This window comes from Entelurus aequoreus, linkage group LG19, assembly GCF_033978785.1.
Source record: "Entelurus aequoreus isolate RoL-2023_Sb linkage group LG19, RoL_Eaeq_v1.1, whole genome shotgun sequence".
In the NCBI taxonomy this organism is placed as follows: domain Eukaryota; kingdom Metazoa; phylum Chordata; class Actinopteri; order Syngnathiformes; family Syngnathidae; genus Entelurus; species Entelurus aequoreus.
This window is the reverse complement of record NC_084749.1, coordinates 25,613,436-25,630,543: the sequence shown is the minus strand read 5'-3', so window position 1 is coordinate 25,630,543 and position 17,108 is coordinate 25,613,436. Positions and strand designations below refer to the sequence as shown.

The window sequence follows — 17,108 nt, the reverse complement described above, 5'->3', positions numbered from 1 at the left end:
ATCTAACTAAAGCATTTGACACAATTAATCACAATATTTTAATCAAAAAACTAGAACGATATGGCATCAGAGGGTTGGTCTTAAAGGCCTACTGAAATGAATTTTTTTTATTTAAACGGGGATAGCAGATCTATTCTATGTGTCATACTTGATCATTTCGCGATATTGCCATATTTTTGCTGAAAGGATTTAGTATAGAACAACGACGATAAAGATTGCAACTTTTGGTATCTGATAAAAAAAAGGCTTGCACCTACCGGAAGTAGCGTGACGTAGTCAGTTGAACATATACGCAAAGTTCCCTATTGTTTACAATGATGGCCGCATGAAGTGAGAGAGATTCGGACCGAGAAAGCGACAATTTCCCCATTAATTTGAGCGAGGATGAAAGATTTGTGGATGAGTAAAGTGCAAGTGAAGGACTAGTGGGGAGTTGAAGCTATTCAGATAGGGAAGATGCTGTGAGAGCCGGGGGTGACCTGATATTCAGCTGGGAATGACTACAACAGTAAATAAACACAAGACATATATATACTCTATTAGCCACAACACAACCAGGCTTATATTTAATATGCCACAAATTAATCCTGCATAAAAACACCTGCGTGTTTGTTATGCTAGCTCCTAGCTCCTCTGCTAGCTCCTAGCTCCATAGAACACGCCAATACAATTCAAACACCTGATCAACACACACAATCACTCAGCCCAAAAGACCGTTTACCTAACCCAAGGTTCATAAAGCTTATATATTTTTAAAAAGTTACGTACGTGACGCGCACATACGGTCAAGTTATCGAATGTTTAGCAGCCAAGGCTGCATACTCACGGTACCTGATATTCAGCTGGGAATGACTACAACAGTAAATAAACACAAGACATATATATACTCTATTAGCCACAACACAACCAGGCTTATATTTAATATGCCACAAATTAATCCTGCATAATAACACCTGCGTGTTTGTTATGCTAGCTCCTAGCTCCTCTGCTAGCTCCTAGCTCCATAGAACACGCCAATACAATTCAAACACCCGATCAACACACACAATCACTCAGCCCAAAAGACCGTTCACCTAACCCAAGGTTCATAAAGCTTATATATTTTTAAAAAGTTACGTACGTGACGCGCACTTACGGTACGGTACGTGTTATGCTAGCTCCTAGCTCCTCTGCTAGCTCCTAGCTCCATAGAACACGCCAATACAATTCAAACACATGATCAACACACACAATCACTCAGCCCAAAAGACCGTTCACCTAACCCAAGGTTCATAAAGCTTATATATTTTAAAAAAGTTACGTACATACGCAAAAAAAAGCCAAAGCTGCATACTCACAGTAGCACGTCTGCGTCTTTGTCATCCAAATCAAAGTAATCCTGGTAAGAGTCTGTGTTGTCCCAGTTCTCTACAGGCGTCTGTGTATCCAAATCAAAAGTCCTCCTGGTTAGAGTCTCTGTTATCCGAGTTCTTCCATCTTGACTGCATCTTTCGGGAATGTAAACAAAGAAGCGCCGGCTGTGTACTGTTGTGGCTGACTACGTTCGAAAAATACGTCCATTTCGCACCGACAACTTTCTTCTTTGCTTGCTTGGCTTCCTTCTCCATAATGCAATGAACATGATTGAAACAGATTCACGAACACAGATGTCCAGAATACTGTGGAATTATGAAATGAAAACAGAGCTTTTTCATATCGGCTTCAATGTGGAAGGCATACCCGTGTTCGTCGGGCTACGTCACGCGCATACGTCATCCTCAGAGGCGTTTCGAACCGGAAGTTTAGCGGCAAATTTAAAATGTCACTTTATAAGTTAACCCGGCCGTATTGGCATGTGTTATAATGTTAAGATTTCATCATTGATATATAAACTATCAGACTGCGTGGTCGGTAGTAGTGGGTTTCAGTAGGCCTTTAAACTGGATAAGGAGTTATTTAACGAACAGGAAACAATACGTGAAGCTAGGCAAACACACATCTACAACGCTAAATATATCCTGTGGTGTACCTCAGGGATCAATACTAGGACCTAAATTATTCAATCTCTATATAAATTAAATTTGTAAAGTTACAAAATATTTAAAGTTAGTATTATTTGCGAATGATACAACAGCGTTTTGTTCAGGAGAGAATACACAGAAGATAATACAAATAATAACAGAAGAAATTAACAAATTAAAAAGATGGTTTGACAAAAACAGACTATCTTTGAATCTCAGTAAATCTAAAATAATGCTATTTGGTAACAGTAGAAGAGAAAGTCAAACACAAATACAAATAGACGGAATAGAAATTGAAAGAGTAAATGAAACCAAATTTTTAGGTACAATGATTGATGATAAATTGAACTGGAAATCTCATGTAAAAAATATACAACATAAAGTAACGAGAAACACGTCAATAATGAATAAAGCAAAACAAGTTCTAGACCAAAAATCACTTCATATTCTCTACTGCTCACTAGTGTTACCATATCTGAGTTATTGTATAGAAATATGGGGAAATAACTACAAAAATACACTTCATTCATTAACCGTGTTACAAAAAAGATCAGTTAGAATAATACATAATGTTGGATATAGAGAACACACAAACCCCTTATTTATTGAATCAAAAATATTAAAATTCCATGACATAGTGAATTTGCAAACAGCTAAAATTATACACAAAGCAAACTATAACCTGCTACCCAAGAATATACAACAATTATTCTCAAAAAAAGAGGAGAAATATAATCTTAGTGAAAAATTTAATTTATAACATTTATATGCACGTACAACACTTAAGACCTTCAGTATGTGGAATTAAATTATGGAATGGATTAAGCAAAGCAATCAAACAATGTACTAATATAATACACTTGAAGAAACTCTTCAAATTTAAAGTGTTTACAAAGTACAAAGAAGAAGAACCATGATAAACATTCTGAATTTATTTCATCCATCCATTCATTTTCAAAATAATCTTACTCATCTCACTATATGAAATGTAAGTATTATTTATTTATTTATACATTTTTATTGTGATTACTTATGGAGTGTATTGTGAATAAATTGAGAACAGGAAATGAACAAAAGTTTTAGCAACTGTTATGTAAAAGAAAAGGGGTAGGATTAAATAAACTCTGCTTCTTCCTACTCCTTTTCGAACATGTTGACAAAAGAAACAGGAAATTGTGATGTATCATGTTGTATGCTTGCATGTTCGAAATAAACTCAAACTCAACTCAACTCAACACAGTGCTTATTGTTTCCCCTCCAAATAACCTGGACAGAGCAACGAGACACAGCCATATTGGCAAACAGTGGCATTCTTAAACCCAGCAGCAGGAAGACGTGATCATACCGCTACAAACCCCAGTGACCGAGAGTGCTGTCTGATGGCTCCAGCACTTTTTGCTGCCTCGTTAATTTTGCTGCCACGGTTAGGTTTTACTCACACCTTTTGGTAAACAAGTGGTGCTCTTTTTTATTTACGACGTTCCCTTTTACGACGTTTCATGTTTACAAATGCACCCCCATAAACTATTAATACTGTATAAAAAAAGGAGAATTGGTTTCATGAGCGTGGTGGAAGAATACATATGCACATGTATCATGTAGAATACATATTATATTTAGTGTTGTCGAATTGTTAAATTCAGATTACTCACACTTCTGAATTTGAATAATCACAATTACTTGCTTGCATTATTCAAATTAACTAAAAAAAGATATTGATATTTGTACATAAATTAAATGTTATTGTCAGAATGTCATTCAGAAACATTTTAAAATGTGTTACTTGAATGCATGTCATTTGTTTGCTCAAAATTTGGTAACAGTTTTAGCTAAAATCCCAACAGGATTTAATTTGAAGCACCAATCATTCTCCTCACTCATCTTTGAACTGACCTATGCATTCCCTTACTTTGAGCAACCTGCACCAACTTTTAGGTAACTATCCATGGTTATGCCAAAGGAGCATGTGAGATCAAAATAAATTGCATGAATAATATGCGTAAATACATGATTAATGCAATCATTTTTTTGTAACTAATCACATGAGTTAACTCGTTGTTTCTGACAGTCCTGACTATAATAAGAAATTAAAAATGATCCTGTCGCTTTTGTTCTTGATTTTTTAACTTCAATCTGTGTTATGTCTTCCAAGCTTGAGACAGACATTTCTGGTGGCACTGTGTAAAAAAAGGAAAGTCAAAGTAAAAAGTGAAGTGAAATTAAACATTGTAAAACACTTAGTGAAGAAGTGGAGCAATCAATTTAGGATGCATATCAAGTCGCTCAAACACCGCAACCATCATTCAGAATAAACATGGGAAAAGATATTCTACTATGAAATGGATAGTAACTAAGCAGCCACCAAGGTCTCATTATTGAAACTTGCTTCCCCCAATAAGCCTGTATCTCACTTGCAATGCCATATCAGTGTGCAAGACAAAAGCAGGGAAAAAAGTAAGGATTTTTTCCTCTTTGTACTACTATTTTATATAATTATTTTGGTCTACTGTTTTTATTATTACTGTATTTTATATGTCCTTCATGTCTTCTGTGTACTTACAAGCTCATTTAACAGCCAAAAGGTTATGTATTTGGGGACGGCGTGGCACAGTTGGGAGAGTGGCCGTGCCAGCAACCTGAGGGTTCCTGGTTCGATCCCCAGCTTCTACCAACCAAGTCACGTTCGTTGTGTCCTTGAGCAAGACACTTCATCCTTGCTCCTGATGGGTCGTGGTTAGGGCATTGCATGGCAGCTACCGCCATCAATGTGTGAAAGGGTGTGTGAAGGTGTGTGTGAATGGGTGAATGTGGAAATAGTGTCAAAGCGCTTTGAGTACCTGAAGGTACAAACCCCGTTTCCATATGAGTTGGGAAATTGTGTTAGATGTAAATATAAACGGAATACAATGATTTGCAAATCATTTTCAACCCATATTCAGTTGAATATGCTACAAAGACAACATATTTGATGTTTAAACTGATAAAACTTTTTTTTTTGCAAATAATTATTAACTTTAGAATTTGATGCCAGCAACATGTGACAAAGAAGTTGGGAAAAGTGGCAATAAATACTGATAAAGTTGAGGAATGCTCATCAAACACTTATTTGGAACATCCCACAGGTGAACAGGCAAATTGGGAACAGGTGGGTGCCATGATTGGGTATAAAAGTAGTCATTCACAAACAAGGATGGGGCGAGGGTCACCACTTTGTCAAAAAATGCGTGAGCAAATTGTTGAAGAGTTTAAGAAAAACCTTTCTCAACCAGCTATTGCAAGGAATTTAGGGATTTCACCATCTACGGTCCGTAATATCATCAAAGGGTTCAGAGAATCTGGAGAAATCACTGCACGTAAGCAGCTAAGCCCGTGACCTTTGATCCCTCAGGCTGTACTGCATCAACAAGAGACATCAGTGTGTAAAGGATATCACCACATGGGCACAGGAACACTTCAGAAACCCACTGTCAGTAACTACAGTTGGTCGCAAGGCGCAAACCGTTTATCAACAACACCCAGAAACGCCGTCGGCTTCGCTGGGCCTGAGCTTATCTAAGATGGACTGAACAAAGTGGAACAGTGTTCTGTGGTCTGACGAGTCCACATTTCAAATTGTTTTTGGAAACTGTGGACGTCGTGTCCTCCGGACCAAAGAGGAAAAGAACCATCCGGATTGTTATAGGCGTAAAGTTGAAAAGCCAGCATCTGTGATGGTATGGGGGTGTATTAGTGCCCAAGACATGGGTAACTTATACATCTGTGGAGGCACCATTAATGCTGAAAGGTACATACAGGTTTTGGAGCAACATATGTTGCCATCCAAGCAACGTTACCATGGACGCCCCTGCTTATTTCAGCAAGACAATGCCAAGCCACGTGTTACATCAACGTGGCTTCATAGTAAAAGAGTGTGGGTACTAGACTGGCCTGCCTGTAGTCCAGACCTGTCTCCCATTGAAAATGTGTGGCGCATTATGAAGCCTAAAATACCACAATGGAGACCCCCGGACTGTTGAACAACTTAAGCTGTACAGCAAGCAAGAATGGGAAAGAATTCCACCTGAGAAGCTTAAAAAATGTGTCTCCTCAGTTCCCAAATGTTTACTGAGTGTTGTTAAAAGGAAAGGCCATGTAACACAGTGGTGAACATGCCCTTTCCCAACAACTTTGGCACGTGTTGCAGCCATGAAATTCTAAGTTAATTATTATTTGAAAAAAAAAAAAAAGTTTATGAGTTTGAACATCAAATATCTTGTCTTTGTAGTGCATTTAATTGAATATGGGTTGAAAAGGATTTGCAAATCATTGTATTCCGTTTATATTTACATATAACACAACTTCCCAACTCATATGGAAACGGGGTTTGTAGAAAAGCGATATACAAGTATAACCCATTTACTATTTATTTGCTGTGGTGTGTCTGTTAGTTAGTTAGTCAGTTAGCTGGTTAGTTAACAAGATAACTCAAAAAGTTATTGGCAGATTTTGATGAAACTTTCATGAAATGTCCGAAATTAGATAAGGAACACGTGACTAGATGTTAGGGGGTTATCCTGATCATTTCAAGCACTTTTACCTCACGTTTACGTTACGATGCTCAACTTCTCTGTATGTTAGCGGCCCCGCCTACACCCACAGAGACAAAGAGAGTGGATGACTGACAAGAGAGTTTATTTCATTTCACGACAGAAGAAAAAAACGATCCCAGGTGCTTAGACCGAAGCAAAGAGTGAACTCTCTTGCGGTCTGTTTGAAAGAAACAGACGAAGAAAACAAACACGAACGGACATGGCAATTTGTTTTTTTGTTTTTTTTCAGAGTATAACAGACATGTAAAATGTTTTTCAAGGAGTGAAACACTAAGATTGTAGTCACAGCTGATGTATGGAAAAAGAAATAGCACCACTTTAAGCATCACAAGCTTTTAAAAATGGTACGGTTAAAAATGACTTCATTAGCATTCAAGAACACATGTCAGGTATAAATGTATCTTTAATCCACACACCCGCGGGACAGTAAACCCATGTGGAGCATTATTACAATCTGTGGAGCTTAAAGACTCAAATCAAAGTCAGGCTGCAGGTGTAAACACAAAGTCAAAGTAATAAATACACTGTCTTACTTTGGCATGGTTTTCAGGTGGTTCTCTCTCAGCTCCAGGATCCGAAGTTTGGAGAGTCTGAACAAATGCAAACATTAAAACAATGGTTATCTCATTCAAACTGTACTGCAGTCAAATAAGGTCTTGCCTTGATAACCTAAGCACATATAGCAGTTTTTAGACAACGTGCAGCATAACAACATTGGATATACAATATCCACATTAAGAATTACAAAGCTCACTTGTCTTTACTGAAAGTCCATCCAAAATGACACCTATTAGGTTACATAGATATTTTAGAAATTGGCAGCACGGTGGAACAGGGGTTAGTGCATGTGTTTCACAATACAAAGGTCCTGAGTTCAATCCCGGGCTCTGGATCTTTCTGTGTGGAGTTTGCATGTTCTCCCCGTGATTGCGTGTGTTCCCTCCGGGTACTCCGGCTTCCTCCCACCTCCAAAAACATGCACCTGGGGATAGGTTGATTGGCAACACTAAATTGGCCCTAGTGTGTGATTGTGAGTGTGAATGTTGTCTATCTGTGTTGGCCCTGCAATGAGGTGGCGATTTGTCCAGGGTGTACCCCGCCTTCCACCCGAATGCAGCTGAGATAGGCTCCAGCACCCCCCCGCCACCCCGAAAGGGACAAGCGGTGAAAATAGATGGATGGATGGATATTTTAGAAATTACCAAGGACTGAATGCACATGTTACACATTGGGGTTACCGGTATACTTGTATGGCGCTTTTCTACCTTCATGGTACTCAAAGAACTTTGACACTATTTCCACATTCACCCATTCAGACACATATGGCGGGAGCTGCCATGCAAGGCCCTAACCACGACCCATCAGGAGCAGGGGTGAAGATGCCTAACCACGACCCATCAGGAGCAGGGGTGAAGTGTCTTGCCCAAGGACAAAACAGACATGACTAGGATGTGGCAGCTGGGGATAGAACCTGGAACCCTCAAATTGCTGGCATGGCCGCTCTACCACCCGAGCCATGCCGTCACATGTTATTGCTGAATACTGTCTTAGACCAATCTCTATTTTGCACCCCAACAATGTCAATTCAAAATCAAAATCCATGCTTTGAACAACTATTATATTTTCAAATCCCATAAAACACTACACTGTACTGATATGATCTCTCATTTCTACCTTGGCCATTTCTTTTAAAATCTGCCTAGTTTGCACAACAAAGGCATATTAACTGGGAATCACTCGATTAGTTTGTGAGCAGTAGAGTTGACCAAATCCTGGTGTATTTACTTTGCAAGAATTATGAATAAACTTGAAACAATACTTGAGCCAAAGACAAGTTTATGCAGTAAATATTAGAGCTTATAAACATGGGTGTTCTGTTTTGTTGCATTGTTTGAAATATCAATCATTCATCCGTCCATTTATTCATCCATCTATCATCCGCTAATCTGAGGTCGGGTCGCGGGGGCAGCAGCCTAAGCAGAGAAGCGCAGACTTCCCTTTCCCTGGTTACTTTGTCGAGCTCCTCCCAGGGGACACAGTCTCTCCGATGTGTCCTAGGCCTCCAACCGGTTGGACGTACCCTAACATCTCTCCAGGGAGGCGTCTGAGGGGCATCCTGACCATATGCCTGAGCCACCTTATTCGGCTCCTCTCAATGTGGAGGAGCAGCGAATTTACTTTGGATTCCTGCCGAATGACAGAGCTTCTCGTTCTATCTCTAAGAAAGAGCCCCGCCACCCTGCAGAGGAAAGTCATTCCGGCCGCTTGCACTATACCTGCAATCTTGTCTTTTCGGTCACTATCCAAATCTCATGACCACCGGTGAGGGTAGGAACTCAAATCGACCAGCAAATTCACCATGACGGGCATCTCACAATCTCACGATCAAATGTTCCCCTACTCGTGAACAAGATCCCGAGGTACTTGAACTCCTCCACTTGACACAAGATCTCATCCCCAACCATGGACTTGGAGGTGCTGATTCTCATCCCAGTTGCTTCACACTCGTAGAACTAAATATCATGGCCCGATGGAGACAACAGGACCACATCATCTGCAAAAAACAGAGATCCAATCTTGCAGCCGCAAAACTGGATCCCTGTCCACCTGCTCAGTGGCCTTGTGGTTAGAGTGTCCGCCCTGAGACCGGAAGGTCGTGAGTTCAAACCTCGGCCGAGTCATACCAAACACTATAAAAATGGGACCCATTGCCTCCCTGCTTGGCACTTAGCATCGAGGGTTGGAATTGGGTGTTAAATCACCAAATGATTCACGAGCGCGGCCACCGCTGCTGCTCACTACTCCCCTCAACTCCCAGGGGTGAAGATGGGGATGGGTCAAATGCAGAGGATAATTTCACCACACTTAGTGTGTGAGTGACTATCGTTGGGACTTTAACTTTTATCTTTAACTTAAATCCCTGGATTCTGTTCATATAAGTGATGAACAGACCTGTTGACAAATGACTCCAACCCTCACAGGAAACAGACAAAGCTCTGACACTGGTCAAACAGGTATTGGACGCCCAAAATTATTTCCCCAGTCCAATACCTCATCCTCCCTGAGAATTCCCAACAGGATTTTGTGAGGGACACGATCAAATGCCTTTTCCATGTACACAAAACACATTTAGAGCGGTTGGGCAAAATTCCATGCACCCTCAGGGACTCTACCGAGTGTATAAAGAGGGTCCACACTTCTGGTACCAGGACAAAAAAAACACACTGTTCCTCCTAAAATATGAGGTTTGACTACCTGGCGAAGCCTCCTCTCTAGTAAACTTTACCAGGAAGACTGGGAAGGTAGAAACACACCCTCTGGTGCATGAAACACTTGTTCCAATAAAGGTTCGTTCAAGAAACACTTATGATAAAATACATGATATTACCTGCCAAAATTTGCGGGCAAATACTCCAGGAAGGCATCGTTTAAAAAGAGTTGAGTCAGATTCAGGAGTTGTGTAAAACCATCTGGGAGCCTGGAAGGCAAAAACAGTAAGCATATATGGTAGTAGAAAGGAGAAATGAGAACAACATGACTTTAATTGTCCTTTTTAATATATCAGAAACAGGAAACTACACGTGTGAAGATACTCTACTCTCATTTTATCGTAACCCAGAGATGTGCATAAGAGATGCTGTACATTGAAGCTTACTGTTAATAATAAGCTAAACCGAGGCTTATCAAAGTTTGGCACAGTGGCCACAGTTCTTTTTTTTTTCTCTCTCAAAGTTAATTTGGCTTTTTGCATATCTGAAGTTAGTTTAGCGGGTTTTAACAACATGCTTGTGAAGATTGAACAGTGAAGACTGCACAATGCCAGTCAAATGCTCGTTACAATATGTCTTACTTGGTGATAGGGTTGACACTGGCCTCGACCACTGACAGGCCTTTACAGCATTTGATATTATCTGGAAACTCTTGAATACCTGTTAGAAAAAGTATGAGGGAAGAAACATTTCATTATATGCATGAGTCACATATGTTTGTGTTTTGTTGTGCACAATTCCAAGACAATATAAGTAGCTTTAATCAACCCTAGAATGTGATTGTTACCGTCATTGTGAGGTTTAATTGCATTGCGCTGGAGACTTTGTCATCTGAATGAAATTGTAATTGCAGTAGAGATAATCATAATCTTTAAAGATCAAGTAAGAAATAAGTATGTCTTTTTTTGCCCCCGGTCTATTCGGGGTTGCAATGTGTAATTAACTTTTGTAACAAAAGCCCAGTTTTAAGACTTACAAGTCGGTTCAGTTTTTATTGGTGATTTTATATCATTGGTTACCAAAATATCACAACCTGTCCCACTTTTCAGCACTTTTGAATTAAGATATTTGATGAAGTGCTATGGTATTCTTTTGAAGAATGGAACGAACTCAAACATCAATCAAATGAAAATGAAAATATTTAAACAGTCTCTGGTTCTTGATTACAGATAATGTTAGGCAGCCAGATTGAGCCATAAATGTATTGTGTGGCATTTATTTTATTTTATTGCATTTGGGGAGTTAAAAACTAACCCAAGCCAACATAACATAATAAAATCCAACATGACCAAAACCAACATAACCATAACAAAGCAAACATAGTATAACATACCATAACATAACAACATAACAATTAACGTTAAGAAGATTAGTATTGTGTGCAGCAAAATTTGACTAAATATCCTTAATTAACAAGTTTAAAACCATCAGTTGCAATGGTGTGGATACTGATAACTTTTCATAGATGATTTTTAATGTTTTCTTCAGACTGCATTTTAGTTCATACTGAACTCAGTTATTGCACGGCGTCACTCTGACATCGGTCTGTGCCTGCAACTAGATATGTACAGCAGAGTAAATGCGATAACGTTTTTTGAGGACACCTAATTGGCGATCACCACGGCAATGACAGAAATACTACGGACATTAATTCAAGCCAGTTAGCATGCTAGCATTGGGACAGATATGCTAACGTTAATGCATACAGATAACAAGTGTCACATACCAAGTTATATGACTCTGGGCTAAACGGTTGCAAAAGTAGCTAAAAAAGTTAGCATACTAATGCTAGCAAGCTAACGTGAGCCTGTTAATAGTTAGCGTGTGTCACCTACAAAGTTATATCACTCTAAGATCTATGCCTGGGGAATTAGAGAAAGAGAGTAAATTTAGCAACAAAAGTTAGCAGTTTAATGTTAACATGCTAAAGTTTACATGCTAACAATTTACAAGTGTCACGTACCAAGTTATATGACTCTGGGGTAAACGTAATGTAACTTGGAAAGTGACACATGTTAACTGTTAGCGTGCTAACATCAAAGTGCTAACTTTTTTTTTTCAAATTGTACGCTTTTTTGTCTAATTCCACAGCCATACACCTTACACTCATATAACTTGGTATTTGAAACATGCTAACTGTATGCATTTTTACGTCAGCATGCTAGCTAACTGTATGCATTTTTACGTCAGCGTGCTAGCATGCTAACATTAAAATGCTAGCTTTTTGAGCTAATTTTGAATGAGCTAGTTTTGCATTATGAAGTTCATTTCAATTTGAATGTCAGTTTTCATTATCCACTCTAGTGGTAATTTTTTTTTACCATTTTTACTGATGTCAAGCTCTTTGAGGTTAACCAGGCCGGCAATGGTGGTTGGCAAGTTGGACAAATCGTTATCAGGCATGCTCAGCTTCTTCAAGGCCTGGCAGTTGAATAGTTGCTATGGAAACACAAAGCAAATAAATGAAAAGGTTGTCATTTAAAAAAACATCTTACAAACATTTGTCATTTTTTGTCCTTTCTGTCCCAATTCTACTTCTTTTCAAACAGATGTAAAACTAAGTCATCCAAAAGGTGTCACAGAAGATTGATATGCAGTGGTACGTTTATTTTCAATATTAATCCGTTCCAAAGGATCTGCTTAAAAATCGCAGTAAAACAGAATTCATTAATCCCATAAGAATTCATGTAAATCAAATCAATCTGTTCCAGACAGTCAAAAATAATAAAGCGAAACAGATTTTAAATATATTAACTATACATGCAGAAAACAATGCAGAATATATATAAATCACAATTTAAATGGATAAATGAACATTTAACATCACTTTTACTTATACTCAAGACAGTTGGCAAACATGGTGAGTGGCGAAGGAAATAGAAGTACGCCACCTTTGTGTTTTGCTGCGACTTCTTTCTTGAATTCAAGACGTTTTTGTTTTTTTTACCTTCTTCATTGCAGTTCTGGCACTTGCAACGTTTGACTTGTTACCGTGTTAGTTGGCAAATAACTACAGAGTCAGCCAGTGATGACATATTAGTACAGATAAGGATGACAGAGCTGGAGAAAAATGAATTCCAGGTAAGAGTTACTAGCACGCTAGCATAAAGACATGTTACGGAGTCGGACACGCTCAGACTCAAGCAGTGTATTAATAATGCGACAAAACCAAAGTACTACTGTATTGTTGTATGCCTCTTTTCTGCTGCACGGCTCTTACTTGGCTGAAAACAAACTATTTTCTACTGACTTTTCTTCACTGGCGAAAACAAGGCATACAACAAGAAGGAGATTCATATGGCCCCATTGGTCGTGGTTTACCTGACGCATTAAAATGTGACTAATTGGGGGTGCACTAGCCACTTTAGCCGCAGACGGTAGTAGAGTGTTGCATATCTTAAAAAGCGTTTTGTGGTAATTCCAACTTTGACCACAGTTGCTATGTAGATTGGCACTTTCCATCATTTTCAGCAGACTGCATTACATTGTCAAGCACCGTAAAACATTATTTTTGAAGAGGTAGGCAATGGCATACCTAACTAAGAACAATGAAAATTAGAATGGCAATATTTGATCAAGGGCAGCACGGTAGACTGGGATTAGTGCATGTGCCTCACAATACGAAGGTCCTGGGTTCGATCCCCGGGCTCGGGGTCTTTCTGTGTGGAGTTTGCATGTTCTCCCCGTGACTGCGTGGGTTCTTCCCACCTCCAAAGACATGCACCTAGGGATATAGGTTGATTGGCAACACTAAATTGACCCTAGTGTGTGAATGTGAGTGTGAATATTGTCTGTCTATCTGTGTTGGCCCTGCAATGAGGTGGCGACTTGTCCAGGGTGTACCCCTGCCTCCAGCACCCCCCGCAACCCCAAAAGGGACAAGCGGTAGACAATGGATGGATGGATCGATATTTGATCAAGTTAATAATAATAATGTCATCTCCATTGTGACTGAGAACTGTTGCTCAGATTAAAAATAAAAAGACACCAACATTAGCCTTTTGTTTGCCAAGTCTTTGTCCAAATAATATATTGATCATTTGTATTGTTTGGTCAGGTAAAGCCAAAGGAGATATTCTGTTGCATGAGCAATGTCTATTAGGGGTGCCCACCCAACCTAAAAAAAAGATTCACATCCGAATCACGATTGTTATTCGTCATGATTCTAAATCAATTCAACATTTTCAACAATTGAATTTTAAAAACTAAGTTTTTCAAGCCATTTTGCTGCGCATAATATTTATCAGGCCTCCATGGTGTTTTGTTCCATGTCCAGCAGGCTGCTAAAGTCAGCGAACTAGCTTTGGATGTTGACTATTTTTAACGCATAAAGGAGAAAAAATTACAGTCAGCACTTCGGATTCTACAATTTCCCGGGTGAGGATGAGTATTTAACAATTTTCTCAAAGGTATAAATTAAAAAAATATAGACGTCAGTATATGCATCCTCACTGCGACATGTGTAACTTGATTGGCACGCACGGCAACCAAGGGTTTTGTAAGATGACTGCTAAAGTGGGGAAAGCTCAGTATAAAGAAAGGACGGCAGTCCCAAACTAGAGCGTCAATTTTTATTTGACCTTAGCCTTGTTTCTCCAACACAACACAACATAACAACCGTCCAGAGCTAGAAAGACCAACCACAAAGTTCAGGCCTCCACAATAAAAAGCCCTGCACACTGCACCGTGTCAGCCTGCACTAACAAAATAAGGGTCTCAGAAAAATACACTCACCTACACAAACTACCGAGCTAAGAAGTTAGTCTTCAATTCATTTATTCTGAAGGGTATAAATATGAGTAAGGAACGGGACAGAGTAAGAAGCTAAAAACCGAGACTAGAGTTGTTATGTCACAAAGTCAAACTCAAAGTTGTGGAACATATCAGCAACTACTACGCATTCATTATATTTGTAGCTTTCCTTCTAAAACATGTGTGCACACCTGCAATTTAATCCAGGAATTGACACCCTTTCTTACTAAAAGAATATTGATTGTGAATCGAATTGGTTTGAAAAGAGAATACATTTTGAATTGAGTGGTCATCCAAAGAATCAAATCAAATGGTAAGTTATAGTAAGATTCACATCCCTATTATCTATAGCTCCTATGGGCAATTGGCACACATACAGTACAAGGTGATTTCAGTTTCATTATTGGCACAATCAATTAATTTTTTTGTAAAGTTGTTTATATCATATCTGCACCATATAAGACACAGGTGTTAAACTCAAGGCCCGGGGGCCAGATTTATTTTCATATGGCCCGCGAAAGCCTGGAAATAATATGTGTCAATAAAGTACTTTATCTTTTCTTACTAAATGTATTTCTCTTTCCTTTTGACAACAAAATATATATGTACTACATAAAATTGCATAACTTTTAAACTTTAATAGTATCCAATATTACAACAAATATTCTATTATCATATTTTCTAAACTAATAAATACTTAAATATCTGCTTGACTTAGACGTATGATTTAAAATCAAGTTATCAATCAAATTGTACACTGTAAAAATGACAATAGATTTTACCGTAACATGACGGTGGTTTTTACAGTGTATTTCTGTACCAAATTTTAAATACGGTAAAAGTCTGCTGACTGAGCAGCCAGTTTTCCCCCTGTAAAATCTACGGTGCATTACTGTGAATAGAAAAAACGGTAGCAAACTAGCAGCTCAGTTGCCAGAATTAAAAATAAATAACAGTGCACTGTTTTTTCCATTTATGTTTATGTTGTAAAAACACTGTACATGTTATAGTAAATTTCTGGCGACTAAGTTGACAGTTTATTTTTCTCGTAAAAAAACAATGATTTTTTTTTTTCCATTTAAAAAATACTGTATACTTTACAGTAAAGTTCTGGTGACTGAGTTGCCAGTTTATACTGTAAAATCTAGAAATTAGTTTTTACAGTGTACCAAAATACATGTATATTTATAAATATATATATATACATATATATACACATATGCAGTGTTTCCCCCAGAAAATTTGTTAGTTAAGGTGGTGACTCTCCAGGGGGAGGGGACCGGGGAAGTGGGTGGGTGTAAGGATCGGTGTAACTCGGCCTGTCGCCATCACGTCTCCACCTCGTCGCTGCCACCACAGTCTGGGGGGGCAATAGACTACAGACTGTGGTGACGTAGGCCGGCTTCGTCGCGTGAAGAAGCCTACAACTTTTGGTTGTGTTTTCCGCTCCATTTGCTGAATGGCGATATACATCTCGATATTTTTTCCGTAAAGTAAAAACAAAACAGTCCTAGTTACCTGAGATACTAAAATAATGACTTACAAAGTCAAATTAATGACTTACTGTAAGTAAGCGTTTGCAATAAGCATTTGAAAAAAAAGAGTTAAAAGTGGGGCCACATGCTGACATATGTTCAACTCATCATGCTTAATTTATTACAGCATTTGGGAAGCCTGTAGTTGATTTTTATTATGTAAATGTTATATTTGTATCAACATGTGATAGCAGGGACCCTGCCATTCAAAACTAGGCTGCTACATTACGAATGATTAATGTAACTATAGCTGAAAAAATAGTACAATAGCAATAGAAGAGACTATTCATCCCTGAACACCATGGAGTTCATGTAGGCTTTATGATGCAGTTACATTATTGTATCAAGTATCAGAGACAGCTTCAGGAAACTCTTCTTTTAACATAATGTCCTTTTTTGCTGCTTCAACACAGCTCAATCAAAACAGAAAAAGATAAAGTGAAATAACTTAGTTGTTACCTGTAGGTCAATAATGCTTGTCTTTCTCTCAGACAGACAGGGCTTTGCTGTCCGTTTAATGTGGGGCGCACAAGCACGAACATACACACACCGCACAGTGAGCTAATGTTACGCTAAAAGCAAATTAGCCTTCACCTCAAGGACTGCGAGCGAGCTGAGCTGCCGCTTATGTTTCTAGAACGTCAACGGGCTCATAGGGATGTTACTAGTTAAATGGGAAGTGTTTATTATAATTTGGAGAGAGTCCGCTGCCTTATGCCTTATACCTGCAAAACACCTATCTGCTCACCCGCACCGTCTCTCCTCTCTGCCTGCCTCTGTCGTGAGCACTGACTCCATGCGCTCTGAATACGCACTGCTGATTGGCTGTTACATGCGCTTTGAATACGCACTGCTGAATGGCTGTTACATGCGCTCTGAATATGCACTGCTGATTGGCTGTTACCGCTCTGCGTGTAACCAATCAGATGGTTCTGTGGGTGGGACAATGCTGGGTGCTGCAGA

General features: G+C 38.9%; 1 protein-coding gene across 13 annotated transcripts in view; it reads right to left on the bottom strand.

Moving 5' to 3' along the window:
* LOC133635227 (leucine-rich repeat-containing protein 7-like) overlaps positions 1-17,108 on the bottom strand; it is a 149,722-nt gene that overhangs the window by 99,768 nt on the left and 32,846 nt on the right. For all 13 annotated transcript variants that reach the window (XM_062028155.1, XM_062028156.1, XM_062028158.1 and 10 more), the window contains exons 2-5: positions 12,180-12,297; positions 10,440-10,518; positions 9,978-10,067; positions 7,123-7,179 (exon numbers count right to left, since the gene is read on the bottom strand). In XM_062028155.1, coding sequence (XP_061884139.1) covers positions 7,123-7,179; positions 9,978-10,067; positions 10,440-10,518; positions 12,180-12,297 — 344 coding nt within the window. The remainder of the gene's footprint in view (positions 1-7,122; positions 7,180-9,977; positions 10,068-10,439; positions 10,519-12,179; positions 12,298-17,108) is intronic.